General features: G+C 59.3%; 1 protein-coding gene across 1 annotated transcript; it reads left to right on the forward strand.

Annotated features, from left to right (window-relative positions):
• Positions 1-345: 345 nt before the first annotated feature.
• On the forward strand, positions 346-15,353 carry MDFI (MyoD family inhibitor). The gene is made up of 6 exons (XM_004948419.4): positions 346-427; positions 970-1,051; positions 2,331-2,384; positions 11,159-11,299; positions 13,678-13,923; positions 14,295-15,353. Exons 3-6 carry the CDS (start codon positions 2,336-2,338, stop codon positions 14,549-14,551), a joined length of 693 nt encoding a protein of 230 aa, XP_004948476.2. The 5' UTR covers positions 346-427; positions 970-1,051; positions 2,331-2,335; the 3' UTR covers positions 14,552-15,353.
• The last annotated feature ends 299 nt before the right edge of the window (positions 15,354-15,652 follow it).

Below are 15,652 nucleotides of genomic sequence, written 5' to 3' on the forward strand. Positions count from 1 at the left end.
CTGCATCCGCAGCCCCAGTCCCTCTCTCCAGGGCTCCCCATGCAGGGGACGGGGCCCTGGGGCTGCCGTACTCGGGGTCACACTGCCCCACAGCTCCACTGCAACATAGGGTTCTGGGGGCAATCTGTGCAGGGCCCTTCGTGGGGTGCGAGCTGATGGATGCTGGCAGTGACATTCCGGAGCCAACTCTGCGACACAGAGCCTGCAGGAAGGAAGGCTGGGGATGGGCTGCTGTGGGTTCGTGCTTGCCAAAATCCCCCCTGAATGAACGTGGGCTGCAGCTTCAACACCCCACTGGGAGGAGGCAGCGTGGAGGTATTGGGGCAGCAGAGAGCACAGCAGCCCAGTGCTCACCATCACTGAGGCAGCACGGAGATGGGATGCGCCCTGCCAAAGCTCGCGGGGAGCCCTGAGACACCAGGAGCAGGTACCGTGGGGCAAAGGGACATGGGTGGTGGAAGAGGGGAGGGCACGGAGCTGTTTTTCAGGGCTGGATCCTACCTTTGGTTGTGGGACCACGAGGGGGAGAATCCCCTGCACTGATGCTCTGTGGGATGCCCGTGGGGCAGCAGCACGGCCACAGTGCTGTGATGGGTAAAGCCCCATCTCCTGCGCCCTCTCATACTGACCCCTGCCCTGCTGATGGCACAGCGCTGAGCACTGGGCACACGGGCTGCAGGCAGGGCTACGGTTCTGCATCCTCAGAGGGCTTTTAAAACAGTGCTGCTCCGATTCTGCTGCAGCTCTTTGCACAGTGGGCCCCAGTGCTGCTCGCCCCTTTCCTCCTGAGCCATAGGAGCGCAGTGTGGAGACCTTGGGCCATGGCTCAGCCTCACCAGCACTCATTTATTTCCACTGCATTATCAGGCTGAGCTGTCAGCACTGGGGCAGGGGGGAAGTGCTGCTCTGCAGCCCCATGGCTGAGCCCAGCACATGGCACAGCATCACCACTGCACTCCTCCTGCCCAGGACTGCTCCCCGCTCATCCCAGGCCTGCTGCTCCCAGCATCAAACACCTCCAGTCCAGCAGCCTGCCTTGTGCAGGTGCCAGGTAAGCAGGGAGGAATGTGCACGGTGCTGTGTGGGGCTGGCGTGGCTGAGATTCACTGACACCCCATGGCCCCACAGCACCATGAGTACGGCCAGACCTGTGCTGAGTGCTGCCGTAAGGGACATTTTGGCAAGCTCCAGGTGATGGAAAGGCTCTGGCCACTGTCCCCTGCTAACCATGGGGTGATGGCAGTGGAGGAGGGGCACAGGGGGGTCACCCGCTCCAGCAGTGGATTCAGATCCCAGGGTCCACAGCTCCGTACTGCAAAAATGGAGTGCTGCAACAGCCTGAAGTGATCCCAGGGAAGTTTTGTGATCCGATCCCAAGGCAAGGAGGGCACCCCCGGCCCTTGGCCGGCACCCACAGCAGCAGCCGAGCTCCGGAGGGATTACAGCATAAGTATTCCCCGTGTTGTGTGAGGACGGCTCTCGAGGGGGCACAGCAGCAAACCCAGCGGGGGAAAGGGCTGCCCCCCCCCCCCACCCCCACGGGGATCGCGCCCCGGCGCTGCGTGCGGGGCGGTGGGAGGGGGAGAACTCTGACCGCGTTTCCCACGTGGGGAAACTGAGGCACGGCGCGGGGGGGGCGGGGGCTCCTCCTCGGGCCCCTCCTCCCTACGGCCCTCCCCTCGGCCCAACGCGGAGCCGGAGGCGCAGCGCAGCCCGAGAGACCCCCGGGAGTCGGGAACCCTCCGCCTTCTCCCCCCCCCCCCCCCTCCTTCCTCCCCGCTCCGCTCCATCCCCCAAAAGAAACTTTCCTCCCCTCCTCCTCGGCGCAGCGCTTCGGCGGACGCGGGCGGTTGTTTGTTTGTTCTCGCGGCTTTTTCTTTTTTTCTTTTTTTTTTTTTTAAGGAATTGGGGGAGGGGGGGGGGGGGGGGGGAAGAAGTTTAACAAAAAGAAAAAAAGAAGAAGAAAAAAAAAAAAAAGCAACCACAGCCCCGGGCGGCCGTCGGACCGACAGCGCTGTGCGCGGGGCGATGCGCGGGGGGGACCGCGCGGGGCGGAGGGGGCGGGCGCGGGGCTGAGCGCTGCGCGGAGCTGCGGGGCCCAGGTGAGCCCCGAGGGGGGGGGAGGGGGGGGGAAAGGTGTCCGTCTGTCTGTCCGCCCGTCTCCGTCTGTCTGTCCGGCGGTGTCCGTTCGCCTGTCCGGTCGTGTCCGTCCGTCCGCTCGGCGGTGTCCGTCCGTCTGCCCGTCGGCTGTCTGCCCCGCGGTGGGCTCTGTCTGTCCGTGTGTCTGCCTGTGTTCGTGTGTCCGCACTGAGCCGTCTGTCCCACCGCAGCGCCGATGTCCCGGCAGAGCCGCCCGGAGCCGCGCCGCACCGATCCGCCGCCAGGTACCGGAGTGTGGGGGGGAAGGGGGGCGAAATGGGCCGAGGGGGCAATGTATGTGCATGGTGCTGGGTGTGGGTACGTGTCTTGAGGGTCTGGTGGGAGGGGGTCGTGTGTGCGTGGTTGTGGGTGTGGGTACACGTCTGGGGGTGGCGGGGGTCGGCGTGTTTGTGCATGGAGCTGAGTGTGTGTGAATGGCTGGGGGGTCCCGGGGGGGAGTGGGGGTGCTGGAGCTGCGTGGCTCAGGGAGGGGCGTCTCGCTGGGGGGCTGCATGGGCTTGGAGGTTTGTGTGAGAGAGGTTGGGGGGGGGGGGGGGGGAGGTGGCGGGGGGTGCTTTGGCAGGAAGGGATGCGTGTGTGCCGGGCTGGCGGTGTGCGTGGTGCGGGGGAGCGAGGGGGTGCGTGCCCGGGGTGCACGGCTGTGTGCGCGGTTCTCTGTGCGTGCACGAGCGCTGTGTGCGTGGCTGTGTGTGCGTGCACACGGCTGTGCGTGTGCACGGCTATGGGGGGTGGGGGGGGGGTGAGGCCTCTTCCAGGAAGGCCGCAGTGTGTGCGTGCACGGCCGCGTGTTGCGGTGCGTGTGTGCGTGTGTGCGCGCCTGGCGCGGTGTGAGCGCAGCTGATGCCGTGAGCCTCTGGGGAGCGCAGCACAAACTTCCTGTAACTTTGCCAAGCGCACAGGACAGGGCCGGGCTGGGCTGGGGCCAGCGGGAGCTGAAGGGGTTAAAAACATCCCCAGGGCGACTGGGGATGGAGTGGGAGGGCTGGGGCTGTCCTGCAGCCCGGGGGTCTGCGCTGGATCCCGAGAGGAGTTGGGGTGCCGAGGCCCCTTCCCCACCCGCAGCAGCTCCCTGGGATCCTGCAGACAACGGGACACAGCAGGGCATGATTGGGCTATGGAGGAGTGGATGGAAAAGTTTGGGGGATCCCCACTTTTCCCATGGGACAAAGCTGGACCCCGGGGTTGCTGATCCTGTGGAGATCTGTGCACTGGAAGTCTGCAGTGACAGAAAACTGCTGGAGCAGGATGGTGGGAGGGGTGAGGGGGTGGGACACCCCTACTGAGTGCACAAAAGGGGCCATGTCCACCTCTGTGTGAGCTCCAGAAGGGGCTGTGCTGATGCAGGCTGAGCGCTGGGAGCTGCACTGGTGTCATGTGGGCATAGGGATGCAGAGCTCGGGCTGCGTGCAGTTGGATCACTGCTTTGTTGCCTTTGGCCCCCAAGCATGGCTGGGCCTGAGTGCTGGAGAATGCATCCTCTTGTTCTCTCCCCCTGCTTCTCCTGCTGCATGCTGCGCTTCCCAGCCAAGCTCTCAGTGCTACTCTGTGCCTTCAGAACTGGGGCAGTGCATGGTGCAATGCTTCCAGGGCTCCCCTGATCCAGGTGGGAGATGGGGAACCATGCCTGGACCTCGTGCCAAAAGCTCTTGCATAGGAGCCAGCCAGCAGCCTGGGTTCAGTGGAGCTCTCTGTGCTGTCAGAGCAAAGCTGTCTTTAGAGCTCTTAGAAATCCACTCAGTGTGTTGGAAAAACAGCCCTGCAGCTTTTCCGTGTTCCCAACCGGTAGAGAGTGTGGGGCTTTGCTCAGCACTGCTGCACAGAGTGGGTGTCCCTGAGGTGGGGGCACGTGGTGGTCAGGGCTGCTTGGGTGGGAGTCTGTGTGGGTGCTCTCAGTCACGGCGTGGCACAGCGCTGGGTGTGCACAGAGCATCTCCAGGACATCCCCATGTCCACCTCCCCAGGCAGCAGGGACCACACTATTCACACCAGAAGGAGCTCTGAATCCTTTGCTCACCCAACAGGAGTGCCCTGAAGGGCAGCTTCCCACTGCACAGCACATGTCAGCTTCTTGCACACACGGCTTGCTTTTGGTGAGCGATGAATGGACGCGGTCAGTCAGCACTCAGTGTTTGTTGGCCGTGTGACGTTGCAGTGCAGAGGCGTTATCTCCTGGGCACTTTCCAGGGGCTCTGTCATGCTGCACAGAGCCTGGGAATTTTTGCTCATCTCCTTTTCCAGCGCTCCACAGATGAAAGCAGATCGTTTGGTAGCACCAAACCTGCAGAATAAATGGAGAACAGAGTGGTGTGGCAGCGCTGTGGGCAGAGCTGGGATGGCACTGCCACGCTCAGCCTCGTTTCTGAGCTCTGAGTTCATTCCCTGCCCTGCCTGGTGCCCACAGCCTCCTCCTGGCCAGGGCTGCCCAGCCCCAAAGCAGCCACAGGTGGTTTGCAGAGGAGCCTCGGAGAGAAAAGGCGATTGTCTGTTCATGTGAAGCATATGGGGGGTAACTGTTTTCTGGAGGAATTACCCCCCCCCAAAAAAAGGGGGAGAAAAATAGCCCTCCATTTGGCAATGGGATTGGCCCTGTCCTTGCTTCCCACTGCAGGGCACAGGGATAGCATGTAGAAGGGCTTCCTTCTGGGGTCCCAGAGCCCCCCATCAGCCAGGCAGGAGCAGGGCTGCATCCTGCAGAGAGCCTGGGGAGTGAGGCCCTGAATGAGGGCAATGCAAAAGGCTCTTTGCTCATCTTAGCGCTGATTTAAGTGGAACTGCCCACGAAGCTGCACTTAGTAGGTGCAAAGAGGAAGAAAAAGAATCCCCCCAAAGAAATACAACTTTGTTTTTCCCCAGTTTAAGCCTCTTTGCGCCAGAAGATCCACTTTAGTTTTCTTTTGTAGTTAGTCATCTGCGCATGAAAGCACATCGTTCTGTTCCTTTCCCTTCTTTACACCAGGAGGACGCAGCTTTCTGGCTTTTTTCAGGCATTCCTCGTTCTGAGCAAAACAAAGCAGTCCCGCCGGGGCTGTGCCGATGGCCACCCGAGCGTCCCCATTCCTCCTCCAGCTCCTAATTGAATTTCCTCGGGAAGCGCCCGTTCGGCTCTGCGAGCTGCAGAAACCCAAGCTGTCCTCGGGGCATTTTCTGTACTTCTCTGATTTTCGTTTCCCAGCGCTCCGCCCTCTCATGCCATTCCCCATCCAAACCAGGAGGTTTGGTTGGCAGCACCGGGATGCCGGGCTGGGGTCGGGGGAGGCTCTGCACGGTCCTTTCCGTGTGCACCCGCTCCAGTTGTGCTGGTGGAAATGAGCTGTTGCATGCAGCAGATGAGCTAACGTGCATTTTTTGCCCCAAATCCCCATCTTCAGGCTTTGCTTTGCCACGTGCTCACAGGCACTGTGCACATGGCCATCTCTTTAGCCAGGCTTTGGCAGCCTCTTCCCAGCTCAAACGGTGCGCGGTTGACTTTAGGGGCAATCACCCTCTCTGCGGTGCTGTCCTGCTGTCTCTCCTGCAGGGCCGTCTGTCCTGCTCTGCGATGCTGTGCCTTGGGGTCGTGCTTTCAGCCCACCCTGTGCTCTTTGGGTTGCTCCTCTGGGTGAAAGAGGGTCCCAGCTCCACACCGGCACCTTCCCTGGTGTGGGATGCAGTGCAGGATGGGACAGAATGGGGCGGGATGGGACAGAACGGGGCGGGATGGGACAGTGCTCGCCTGGTTTGGCAACTTTCAGTGCCAGGGCTGCGGGTGCAGTGTGTTCTCCCGAAGGGCTGCCCCACCAGCAATGGGTTCGCTGTCTCCAGGAGTGATGACGTGCTCCACCCCAATGGCTCATCGTTGGCTGAGCCATGCCATGCCCTGATCTTTGCAGAAGGGTTTGTTGCTTGCCTTCACCTCACTGCAGCTCCTCCAAAGCTGCTTTGGTGTCTTTGCATAGGAGAAATCCCAACCTTGCAAGCACGCAGCCCTGTGGGAAGGGCTGAGCAGGAAGGCTGAGCAGCAGGACTGCAAGGTTTGGGCTCCGTCACCGTACACTGTTGCTTTGGGCATTGTTGCTTCCCCAATGAACCACGTGGTGACAGAGCTCTGCTTCGTGCTGGCTGAGCACTGTGGCTGTGCTCACATAAAATACATTGAGGCTGGGGAACGTGTGATGGGCACTGGCTTAAAACTGCGCGCTGGTAGATCTCAGGATGAAAGGTGCTGTACGACTGCAAATTATTACTCTTGTTAATAATGATGTCCACCAGCTCACATTTATCTGCTCTTCAATTAACTTTTTTTTTAAGGACTCTTAGCAGGTTAGAAAGACACAAATTTTCCCTGGCAGAACCTGTGCTGGTTTGACCCCGTAAGGTTACGCAATTACTGTACTGGCACGGTCCTTAATTAGACTCTCCATAATTTTCCCCAGCATGGCGGTGTGGCTCATTGATCTGTAATTCCCAGAATCTCCTTGGATCTGACAGGCATGGCTTTATCCACTTCCCAGGCTTCTTGTCCTTAAGGACACCTCCCTGCAGCCTTCCCATCCTACCAGGCTGCAAAGTCCCCTTGGACAGCAAGGTTGGCCGCTGGCAGCTCCTTGACGTGGTGCTCCTTGATGTCAACAGATATTGACTCAACCCCAGACCGTATCTTTGATCCTTTGTTGTTCTCTGTCATTTTTCTCCACTCCTACACCCTACGGGATGCTGGGGATGCTACACGTTACTCTTTGCTTTCCATAGGCAGAGCCTGGAGCAGCACAGGGCAGAAGCCAGGTTCTGCTGGGTCACAGTTGTGCCACGTCTTCCAGTTTAGACTGAGGGCTTTGAGGCTTGGATTTTGCTTCTGCCCATGCAGTGTGTAGCACACAAGGAGTCCTGACTGCCATCAGGATGTATATATATTTGATATATTCTTACTGCGTCAGGCACAGTTCCCATTGCTGCTTGCAGGGATGGATGTGCACACTCCTTGCAGTGGTTTTCCCTGAGCTCCCTTCCAGGTGGGTCACACCGAGCCGTGCTGCCTGCTGCTTTTCCTCTCTTGTGGAGGCGATGGGTCGCCCACAGTATCCCCATCATCGTCACCGGGAGGACTGAGCCTTCCGTGAGGGTCTGGGGTGGTCGGTGCGTCCTTTGCAGGAGCAGTTGGGTCGGTGAGGACCTTTGGGTGCTGGGGTTTGTAGGGACATCCAGCTCAGGGTCTGTGCCCCAAACCTGGAGTGGGGTTTGGTGTCTGGAGGAGCTCTGTGGAGTTGTGGTTTCAGCCCCTGCGCTGCACCAGGATGGACGCAGCTCTGGCCTACCCGAAATTCCTCTCTCCCTACCCACCCAATGGCTATAAATAACAAATAATAACAACTCCCAGGCTGGCAAGCCATTTGGGGTTTTGTGGGCTTTTTTGCTTTGTTTTGCTTTTTGCATTTAGGAAGTAACTTTTCATAGAAACCAATAGTTGTTGTTTGGTTTGGGTTTGGTTTTTTTTGTTTACCAGATTCCTCATTGTCCCAGCAGCAAAGTGTTTTCACAGAGCACGGCCCAGGTGAGCAGGGAGGAAATACTTGGCAGGACCGAGCTGGGACTGGAGCTGGGCTGGATGCATGTGGGACTTGCTTGGGAGCAAGGCAGCTCCTGGGCATTGCTCATCCCTTCCCTCACACTCTTCTCTTCCTTTCTCTGAATATCATTGAAGTGCTTTAGTGCATTAATTTCAGACTGAATGTAAATAAGCCGTTTGGATTCCTCCCAGTTGAGCAAACTTTCAGACCAGAATTGTGCTTTCCTCTCCTCCAGCCTGGCTCGTGGGATTGGAAGGATTTGCTTCAGTGCTGTCTCTCCTGCACTTGAATCCACTTAATCAAACTCTACAGTATCCCTCGAATAGGTCAGACAGGCACCTGATTGGGCCAGGCAGCCTGTATGGGAAAACCAAGCGAGATTACACACTCGTTTCATCTGCACAAAAAGGATTAGGAAGCTCCCAAACTGAATATCACCACAAGGTAGCGTGTTGGTGGTGGCGAACGCCTCTCTCGACTGCCTCTGTTTGTGTCTCCATCCAATGCAGTCCTTCCCTGATCGACCACTTCTGGGAGAATAAAGGAGAGGGGAAGGAGACGTGGGACTCCTGACTCAGAGTGTCAAGGGAGATGTGGCCCATGGCCCTGGATGTGGATCCAGATGTGTGGATCCAGACGCGTTGAGCCTCACTCCTGCCCCTGTATTCCTCCCCCTGTGGCCAAAGCACCGCTGGGGCAGAGGAGTACCAGCTCATCCCTCACATCCAGCTCCAGCTGAGGAATCCCAAGTGGGAGCCATGGGAAAACCTGGGAGGATTTGACCCCGAAGCATGCCTCCAGCATCGCATCTTCCCACATCCTCCTCACCTTCCAGCTGGGGGCTGCATGGAGGAGGCAGTCTGTGGGTCCCTTGCGGTCAGCCGGAGCCCCACTGGGTGCAGCAAGGCCGAGCTGAGGTCAGCAGTGCTCCTGTTTGTGCTGCTGACACACTGCTATTTCCTCTTGTTTGTGCGGGTCTTTGTGGATGGGTCAGCTCAGTACTGAATGCGACAGGGAGCGCAGCACAACTCCTGCCCTAAGCATGCAGGCTTCTGCCCCTCATCAGCACAAAGCTGGTGGTGCAGTGCACCCTCCTGCTGCTCCTTTCCCTGTGATCCCAGCTCCGTTGGCACATTTTGCTTTGCAGCACTGTTGCAAGACAAGCGGTGAAAGGCTGTGAGACCATCCGGCTTTCTTGCTTCTTTCAGCTCTTTCCCCTTCTCCCTCCATTCTTCTCAATCCCTGCACTGTTTGGAGCTCTGTGCTTTCCTGGGGCTGTTACAGAGGGCGAGTTTTGACTTTGCAAATGGGGAGAAGAGTCAGGAAAGTTGGGAGCGTGCATCGCTCCGCCTTGGCAGCAGGAGGCAAAGATGAGGAGCTCCACGTTCCTCTGCTTTCCTAATCTCTGACACCTTACGGCAGCGCTGTGATTTACCAAAGCCTGACTTAGTGTTCTTCAAACACTTCATTGTCTCCATTCTCAGGAAGCATCGCCCTGTGCCACGTTGCCTTTTGTTTCTCCCTTGTGTTTGGCACAGGGCCGTGCCGATGCCATGATAACGCCGGGGCGTCCTCGTGCTCCTTGCAGGACAGCAGGGCTGTGTGCAGGGCAGGACAGGAGCAGCTTACCCAAATCTCTCTCCCGCCTATTTCTGTCTCTCTCTCCTGGCCAGCTTGTCCCAGTGGGCGTTGATTTAATTGCCATCTTCCGCCACCGCTGTGCTGTGTGTGAGAGCTCATGTTGCACAGGGTAACAATACGGGTGCAGCAGAAAGCTTCTCCAAAGTGATGCGCAGTGCCTCGAGCCCCTTCCCATGCCCTCCAGCCACAGCTCCCATTGCTCAGCTCTGGCTCAGACCTCCATGTGGGGCTGCCCATCCATGGGGTGTCAGTGTTTGCTTCCCACAGGCGTTGGCCAAACCCCACTGCTCTGAGTCAGGCTGGTCCAGGTCGGGACACGACAGAGGATGTGGCTGCAGCCCCATGGGGTGTTACTCACCTTTACACCACGCCTGTGCACAAACACCCAGAGGCATGGGACAGCCTGCTTTCTTGCCTCTGTTTCACCCTGGACTCTCACAGGAACGTGGAAACCAGTTTTCCATGCTCCTTTCTGGGGTACGCTTCCTCCTGCTCCATTTGGGTTTCAGAGCCAAACTGCAGAACTCAGCTGGAGCTGCTGCCTTTCCCCTTGGGTGAGCACCAGAATCACCGCACCTCCAGGAGTGGATGCGGAGAGCTTGGTGCTGGGCTCTGCAGGCACTGCTCTGCAGGTTTTCTCAGCAGAAGAGTGATGGGTCCTCCACCAGGAGCCCTCAGAGCAGGGGGCAGATCTGCGCTCCGTAAGGTAGCGCTTAAAACGAAGACCACAGATGGGTTGTTTCTTCCCATCCCACCTATACCAACTGATTCCATGCAGGAACCCGGGGTGCAAAGTGCAGACCAATCTCAGCCACGCTGGGGGGGGGGGGGGGGCTCAGGCTCCAGGGCACAGTAGTCTTATGGGGAAACCGAGGCAGGGGGTGAATGTGTGGGGCTGAGGCAGCATCGCTGCCGGCTGCATGCATCCCCTTCTCACACCCCGGGCTGGGGGAGTGCCCCCACCTCCCTTGTAGGGCCACTTGCTGTAGTCCCTGTAATTACACAGGTGAGGTCTGCCTGGCTCCAGCTTGTAGGACCTCTTGTTACACTGAGTGTAACGAGGTGGCCGAGGGCTCACTCTGCCCCCCCACCCCTGCCTGCCTGCATGTAGGACCTCTTGTTATAGCCAAGGAAATTACAGCTGTTTGGTCTCCCTCCCTTTGCCCAAGCTATAATTTAGGGTTATATAAAGTGCAGTCCAGCCCCTGTTGTGCAAGCGGCTGCTATTCCTGTGTCGGGGAGGAGGAGGGGGCTCTGCAGCCCCCTCCAGTCACCCGCTGGGGAGTGGTCCCCACTCCTGGCTGGGATTCTGCAGGGAGATGTGTGGTAATGGGGTTTGTCCCCACAAGGCAAGTGGGGAGTTTGCTCATTTGGAATTTGGCTTGCCACAGTCGAGGCAGTCCCACAGGAGCTGCTCCTGTGCCAAGGCGAGCGGGATATGACGGAGGGTGGTTGGCAGAGCTCTTTCATGAGAGTGGGGGGAAAAGCCTGACTGGAGGTGCTGGGTGTTACCGCATCCCCTCTATTTATGGAGAGGGAATCTGAGACTTCAGGAGGGGTTTTAGGAGGGTGCTCACAGACCTCTGGCATTTGAGGAGGGGAAGCAGTGCCATACAACCCTAAATCCATTGCAGCCATCCAGCTGTTCCCCCAGATGTGCACGCTGGGCCAAAAAACAACAGCTGGTGGACACAGCTTGTACCCTGACCTGAAGCAGAACCCCAAAGCGTGATCCAGGCGTGTGATTGCCCAGGGGCTGTGCTGGTGGCTGTGACCCCCCCCAAGACACTCATCCCAACCTCTTTCTCTTGCAGAGGTGGGTGAGACCTCACACCCTTCACCTGCGGCCCCCAGGAGTGAGAAGCCCTCGGACGATGCTGAGTCCCGCACAGCGCTGCCCAACGGCACCGCAGCAGCCAGGACTGAGCTCGTGGGCACTCCTGAAGCTGTGACATGTGAGTGCTCCTTGGCAGTGGCACTGGCAGCTCCCGGCATGGCTGCTGCCGATTAATAAGTGATAGTGCTCATTAACGAGGTGGGCAATGGTGGGAAGCCATCATCTCCGTGCTCTGTTGGCATGCCCTTGCTCTGTGCCCCTTTATGGGGTGGGTAGTTCTGCTCCCAGGCCGCCCCTTTTGCACACAGCCACCCCTGTTGGTTGGATGCGGGTGGGTCGGTGCTTCCTCCCGGGGGGAGCAGGGTGGGGATGAGGTTGTGAACAGTGAAATGCAGGCGCTGCTGCCTGGAGCAAGGAGAGCGCACGTTTCCCCAGCCCCAGCACGAGCCCTGCAAGCATCTGGGAGCTGGGCCGGCTGCCCACAGACATTCTGCACCTCTGAGTCACACCACAGCCACTGCACCCCGCACGCCGCAGCCCTGCGCAGCCCCTTCCCCACCCTGTAGGGCCAAGGGGAGCACGGCCGGGCTGGTGGGGAGGGCAGTGTGTGGGACAGCCCCCTCCTTCCCTTCTGGCCCATTGGCATTACCACCAGCAGCCCTGCTTGCAGCCCACTACTGTTGCTTTCAGTGCAGGGTCAGAGTGCAGCCCAGCCCTGCTGGTGACCCCCCTTTGGGCACAGACAAGAGCTGCTGTGGGCCTGGCACCCATCCGGGGATGCCAGCACCAGGGAGCCTGAGCTGCTCCACGGAGCGTCACCCCAGTGTGAGACATAATGTGCCCATCCCGGAGCTTTGGGTTGGATGCAGAGTCAGTGCAATGGGTTGCTCCTCCCTGCACTGCCATCGCCCCGCAGAGCATCACACACTGCTCTGCGGCCGCAGGTTGAAGGGCTGTCTCTCCAAAGAGCTCTTGAAGGCAATCCCGAGAGATGGAAGCTATTTTTCTTAACGAGAGGGGGGGATTGCTGGCTGGCCCTCCCTGCTGCTCGCTGGAGCTGGAACACGATTTTGATTTACAAACAGTTTAATCTGAGGAATGCAGCGAAATGCAGAATGCCAAACCCAGCACTCTGCGGGCTGCCGTTAGCTGTGCTGCTTCAGAACAAAACAGCGGGTGAAGCTGGGGGTGAAGGGAGAGCAGTGGGCAGGGGTGGCCGCGCTGGGTTCCGTGTGCTCATCCCCCCATAGCTCCCACCAGCCCCGGTGCCACTGTCCCCATGGGCTCCATGCACGGCGGTGGAACCTCAGTGTGTGCTCCTGTTCCCTTGGGATACCAAACCCCGATGGGGCAAAGTGCCCCATTTTATCCATGATCCATTTCCCCTTTATCTTTTCTACCCTTCTCTCACCCCTCTTGTTTCCAACCCAATCTTCCAGCTCAGCGCTGGTTGCTGTAAGTTCGTCTCACCCGATTGCCCATGCAGACTTCTGCAGCTCCCATTTTGGAAGCACCACAGGCACACGCTTGCGGGTTTCGTGCCTCTGTCTATTTTTGCCAGTGCAAGACAGGCAGTCTTTGCCTTGGGGGGGGCTGAGCCGTGCCCCTCCTCCCGTGGATCCCCCCACGGCCACGCTGTGCAGAAAGCAGCTACTGTTCCCGGCGGCCGGAGGTGCCTTTGCCCTCGAGCCTCCGGGCTGAATCATCCCTTGTTTACTGCCGAGGGAGAGGGAAATCAAAGCTTGGCAAAAGCTCCGCCAGTCCGGGCCGGGTCTGTGGCTTCGATTGGCATTGCTGCAGTGGGGGTCAGACGCTGCAGCCCCCTCCCTTGAGCTGTGTTTCCAGCCCTCTCCTGACCACGCCGTCCTCACCGCATACGGGGACACGGCGCCAGGCAGGAGCACACAGCTGGAGGCTGATAGAGCAGATCTGCGTTCCCTCCTCCGGCCGAGAAGTTCAGCCAGAGGTTGGGGAGCCCTTTCATTACGCAGCTGGGGTGATGAGCAGCGCTCCAGCTTCGCCTTATCTGGCTCAGCAGAGGGGGATGGCCGTGCAGCACGTGGGCTGTGCTGTGGGATGGCGGCTGCTCCACTGGGTTTCTTTTGGTGGCAGCAGAGGCGGAGGTTTCTCTCCGTGCCCTCCATGCCCCAGCTCCCCTCCACCCCTCTGGCCTGTGCTGGCAGCGCTGGGCCCCCTCCCCAGGTCCTCTGCTGAGGTTTGGCAGTCGCACCGCATCCTACACGCCAAGACGTTATTTCTTGCTCTTTTCTCATCCCTCCTTCTCTTTCTCCGACTGCCTCCGTCCCTCCAGCTGTCTCTTGCATCTCATTTCCTCCTCCCCATCCTCCTGGACAGTGCTTTTGTCAGCATCGCCGCATCCCTCCTGCAATACCACGCCAGGTTCCCACATACTGGCAGGGACGGGGGGCAGGGACCTCCTTTGTCCCTCAGCACAGCACTTCAGGGCGCAGCGTTGACACCCTGCTCTCCCCCCAGGCCAGCCCCAGATGCGAGCAGCCACGCAGGCCCCCAGCCCCTGCACCCACCTGCTGCAGAACGGGGCTGGACAAGGGCCGGATCCAGGTGGGAACACAGGGAACGGGGTCTTCCGCCCTCTGCCCAGCTCCCAGAAGCCTCACCGTAAGCTGCAGTCCCACCACTCCATCAACAGCCAGAGCAGCAAGAAGAGCAAGGGCAGCTCCAAGTCGGCTTCATCCCACATCCCTATTGAGGCACAGGAAGGTACCGACTCTCTTCAAGGGGGGTTTTCTTTGCTGTGGCCCTATGGAGTATCTCATGTAGCATCCTCCCAGCTCACCGGGACCCTGAAGTTGGGCAGCTGCCATGCTGCCCTCCCCTCCTGCATCTGCACCACTCACCCTTCCCCAGGGCAGGTACTGACTGGGGGTCATTTCACCCCCTCCGAAATTGGTTTCTTTTGGGGTCTGGGCATGTCTCAGGCATTGAGGGAGCAGTGCCTGGCTCCCAGCCCCATCCCACCCCCACCCTTAGTTCCCAGTCTTTATTCATCCTTTGGGGGCTGAGCATCCATTCAACAGCCCAGCACTGGTACCGCTCCTCCCTGCCCACTCTCTCTGGATGTTCCCCTGCAGATTGCTGTGTCCACTGCATCCTATCCTGCCTCTTCTGCGAGTTCCTGACCCTCTGCAACATCGTGCTGGACTGTGCCACCTGCGGCTCCTGCACCTCTGAGGACTCCTGCATCTGCTGCTGTTGCTGCAACTCGGGCGAGTGTGCAGACTGCGACCTGCCCTGCGACATGGACTGCGGCATCATCGACGCCTGCTGCGAGTCGGCCGACTGCCTGGAGATCTGCATGGAGTGCTGCGGGCTCTGCTTCTCCTCCTGAGGGCCAGATGTGGGGAGAGGGGACCGTTCCCATCCCCTCCTGCAGGACCCCCAGCAGGCTGTGTGGAAACCCAGGTGTGAAATGCCAAAAGACGGAGCCCAGTGAGGAAGGAGAGTGCTACCCCCCCGCTGCAAACCTCCTCCTCAGAGCTGGTGAGCCTGCTAGATCCTGCCTGGGGAAGGGCGAATCAGCAGGCTATAGCGCTCTACCTCTTCCCACACCCGGAGCTCACAGGAGCATCCTGCCACCTGAGCCGAGCACAGGAGCTCCCACCCCACACCGTCCCAGGACGCTGCTCCAGGTGCTGTGCCATGCTTTGGGGTGGCCCAGGGCATCCTCACTTCTTGGATCCTCCAAGGCTGGGTGCAGCAAAGCCTTCCACCCCACAGAGATGCCCCCTCTGGGCAGCCAGGCTGTGTGGGTGGGTGCAGCCCCCAGCCCCTCCTCGGTGCTGACATTGGCAGCCAAGTGCAATAACCAGCCTGCAGTGGGGTTCCCCCACAGCCGAGTGCCTTTGTCCCCACCCACTCTCTTCCTGCAGGACTGGAGCAGCCGTGCAAGCTGTGACCAACCCAAGTGCATCCCTCACTGGGCAGCTTGGTGCAAAATGACCCCCAGCAGCTGACGGCCCCCATCCCATCACCCCGGGGACAGGGCTTGTGGCTGGGGGAGGGCGGAGAATGCCCCATTGGAGGGCTGGGGAGAAGGGGGGGGAGAAGAAGTGTCATGGTATTATTATTATTATTATTTTGTCTTTGGTCCCTTTTGTTACTGTAAATAAAGGTCTTTCTTCATTTCTGAATAAGGGCTGCTGCATCACCTCATGTGCCTGAGGAATGGCAGCTCACAGCCACACTGCATCGCCTGTCCCCGCATCCTGCTGCAGCTCAGGGCACGGGGTCTGCTGGGGCTGCGGGGCATTATCTTGGCACTGGGGCCATGAGATGGCTCAGCAGCAACCCTGGAGCTCTCCTGTCCTCTGCTCCTCGCTTCACCTCTGTCATAGGGGCATTACGTCCCTAAAAAGAGGGAATAAATGATGCAGATTCCCAACTGCAGGGCTGGGTAGGCACAGCCTGGGGTTTGTGGCTGAGTTTGGTG

This window comes from Gallus gallus, chromosome 26, assembly GCF_016699485.2.
Source record: "Gallus gallus isolate bGalGal1 chromosome 26, bGalGal1.mat.broiler.GRCg7b, whole genome shotgun sequence".
Classification (NCBI taxonomy): domain Eukaryota; kingdom Metazoa; phylum Chordata; class Aves; order Galliformes; family Phasianidae; genus Gallus; species Gallus gallus.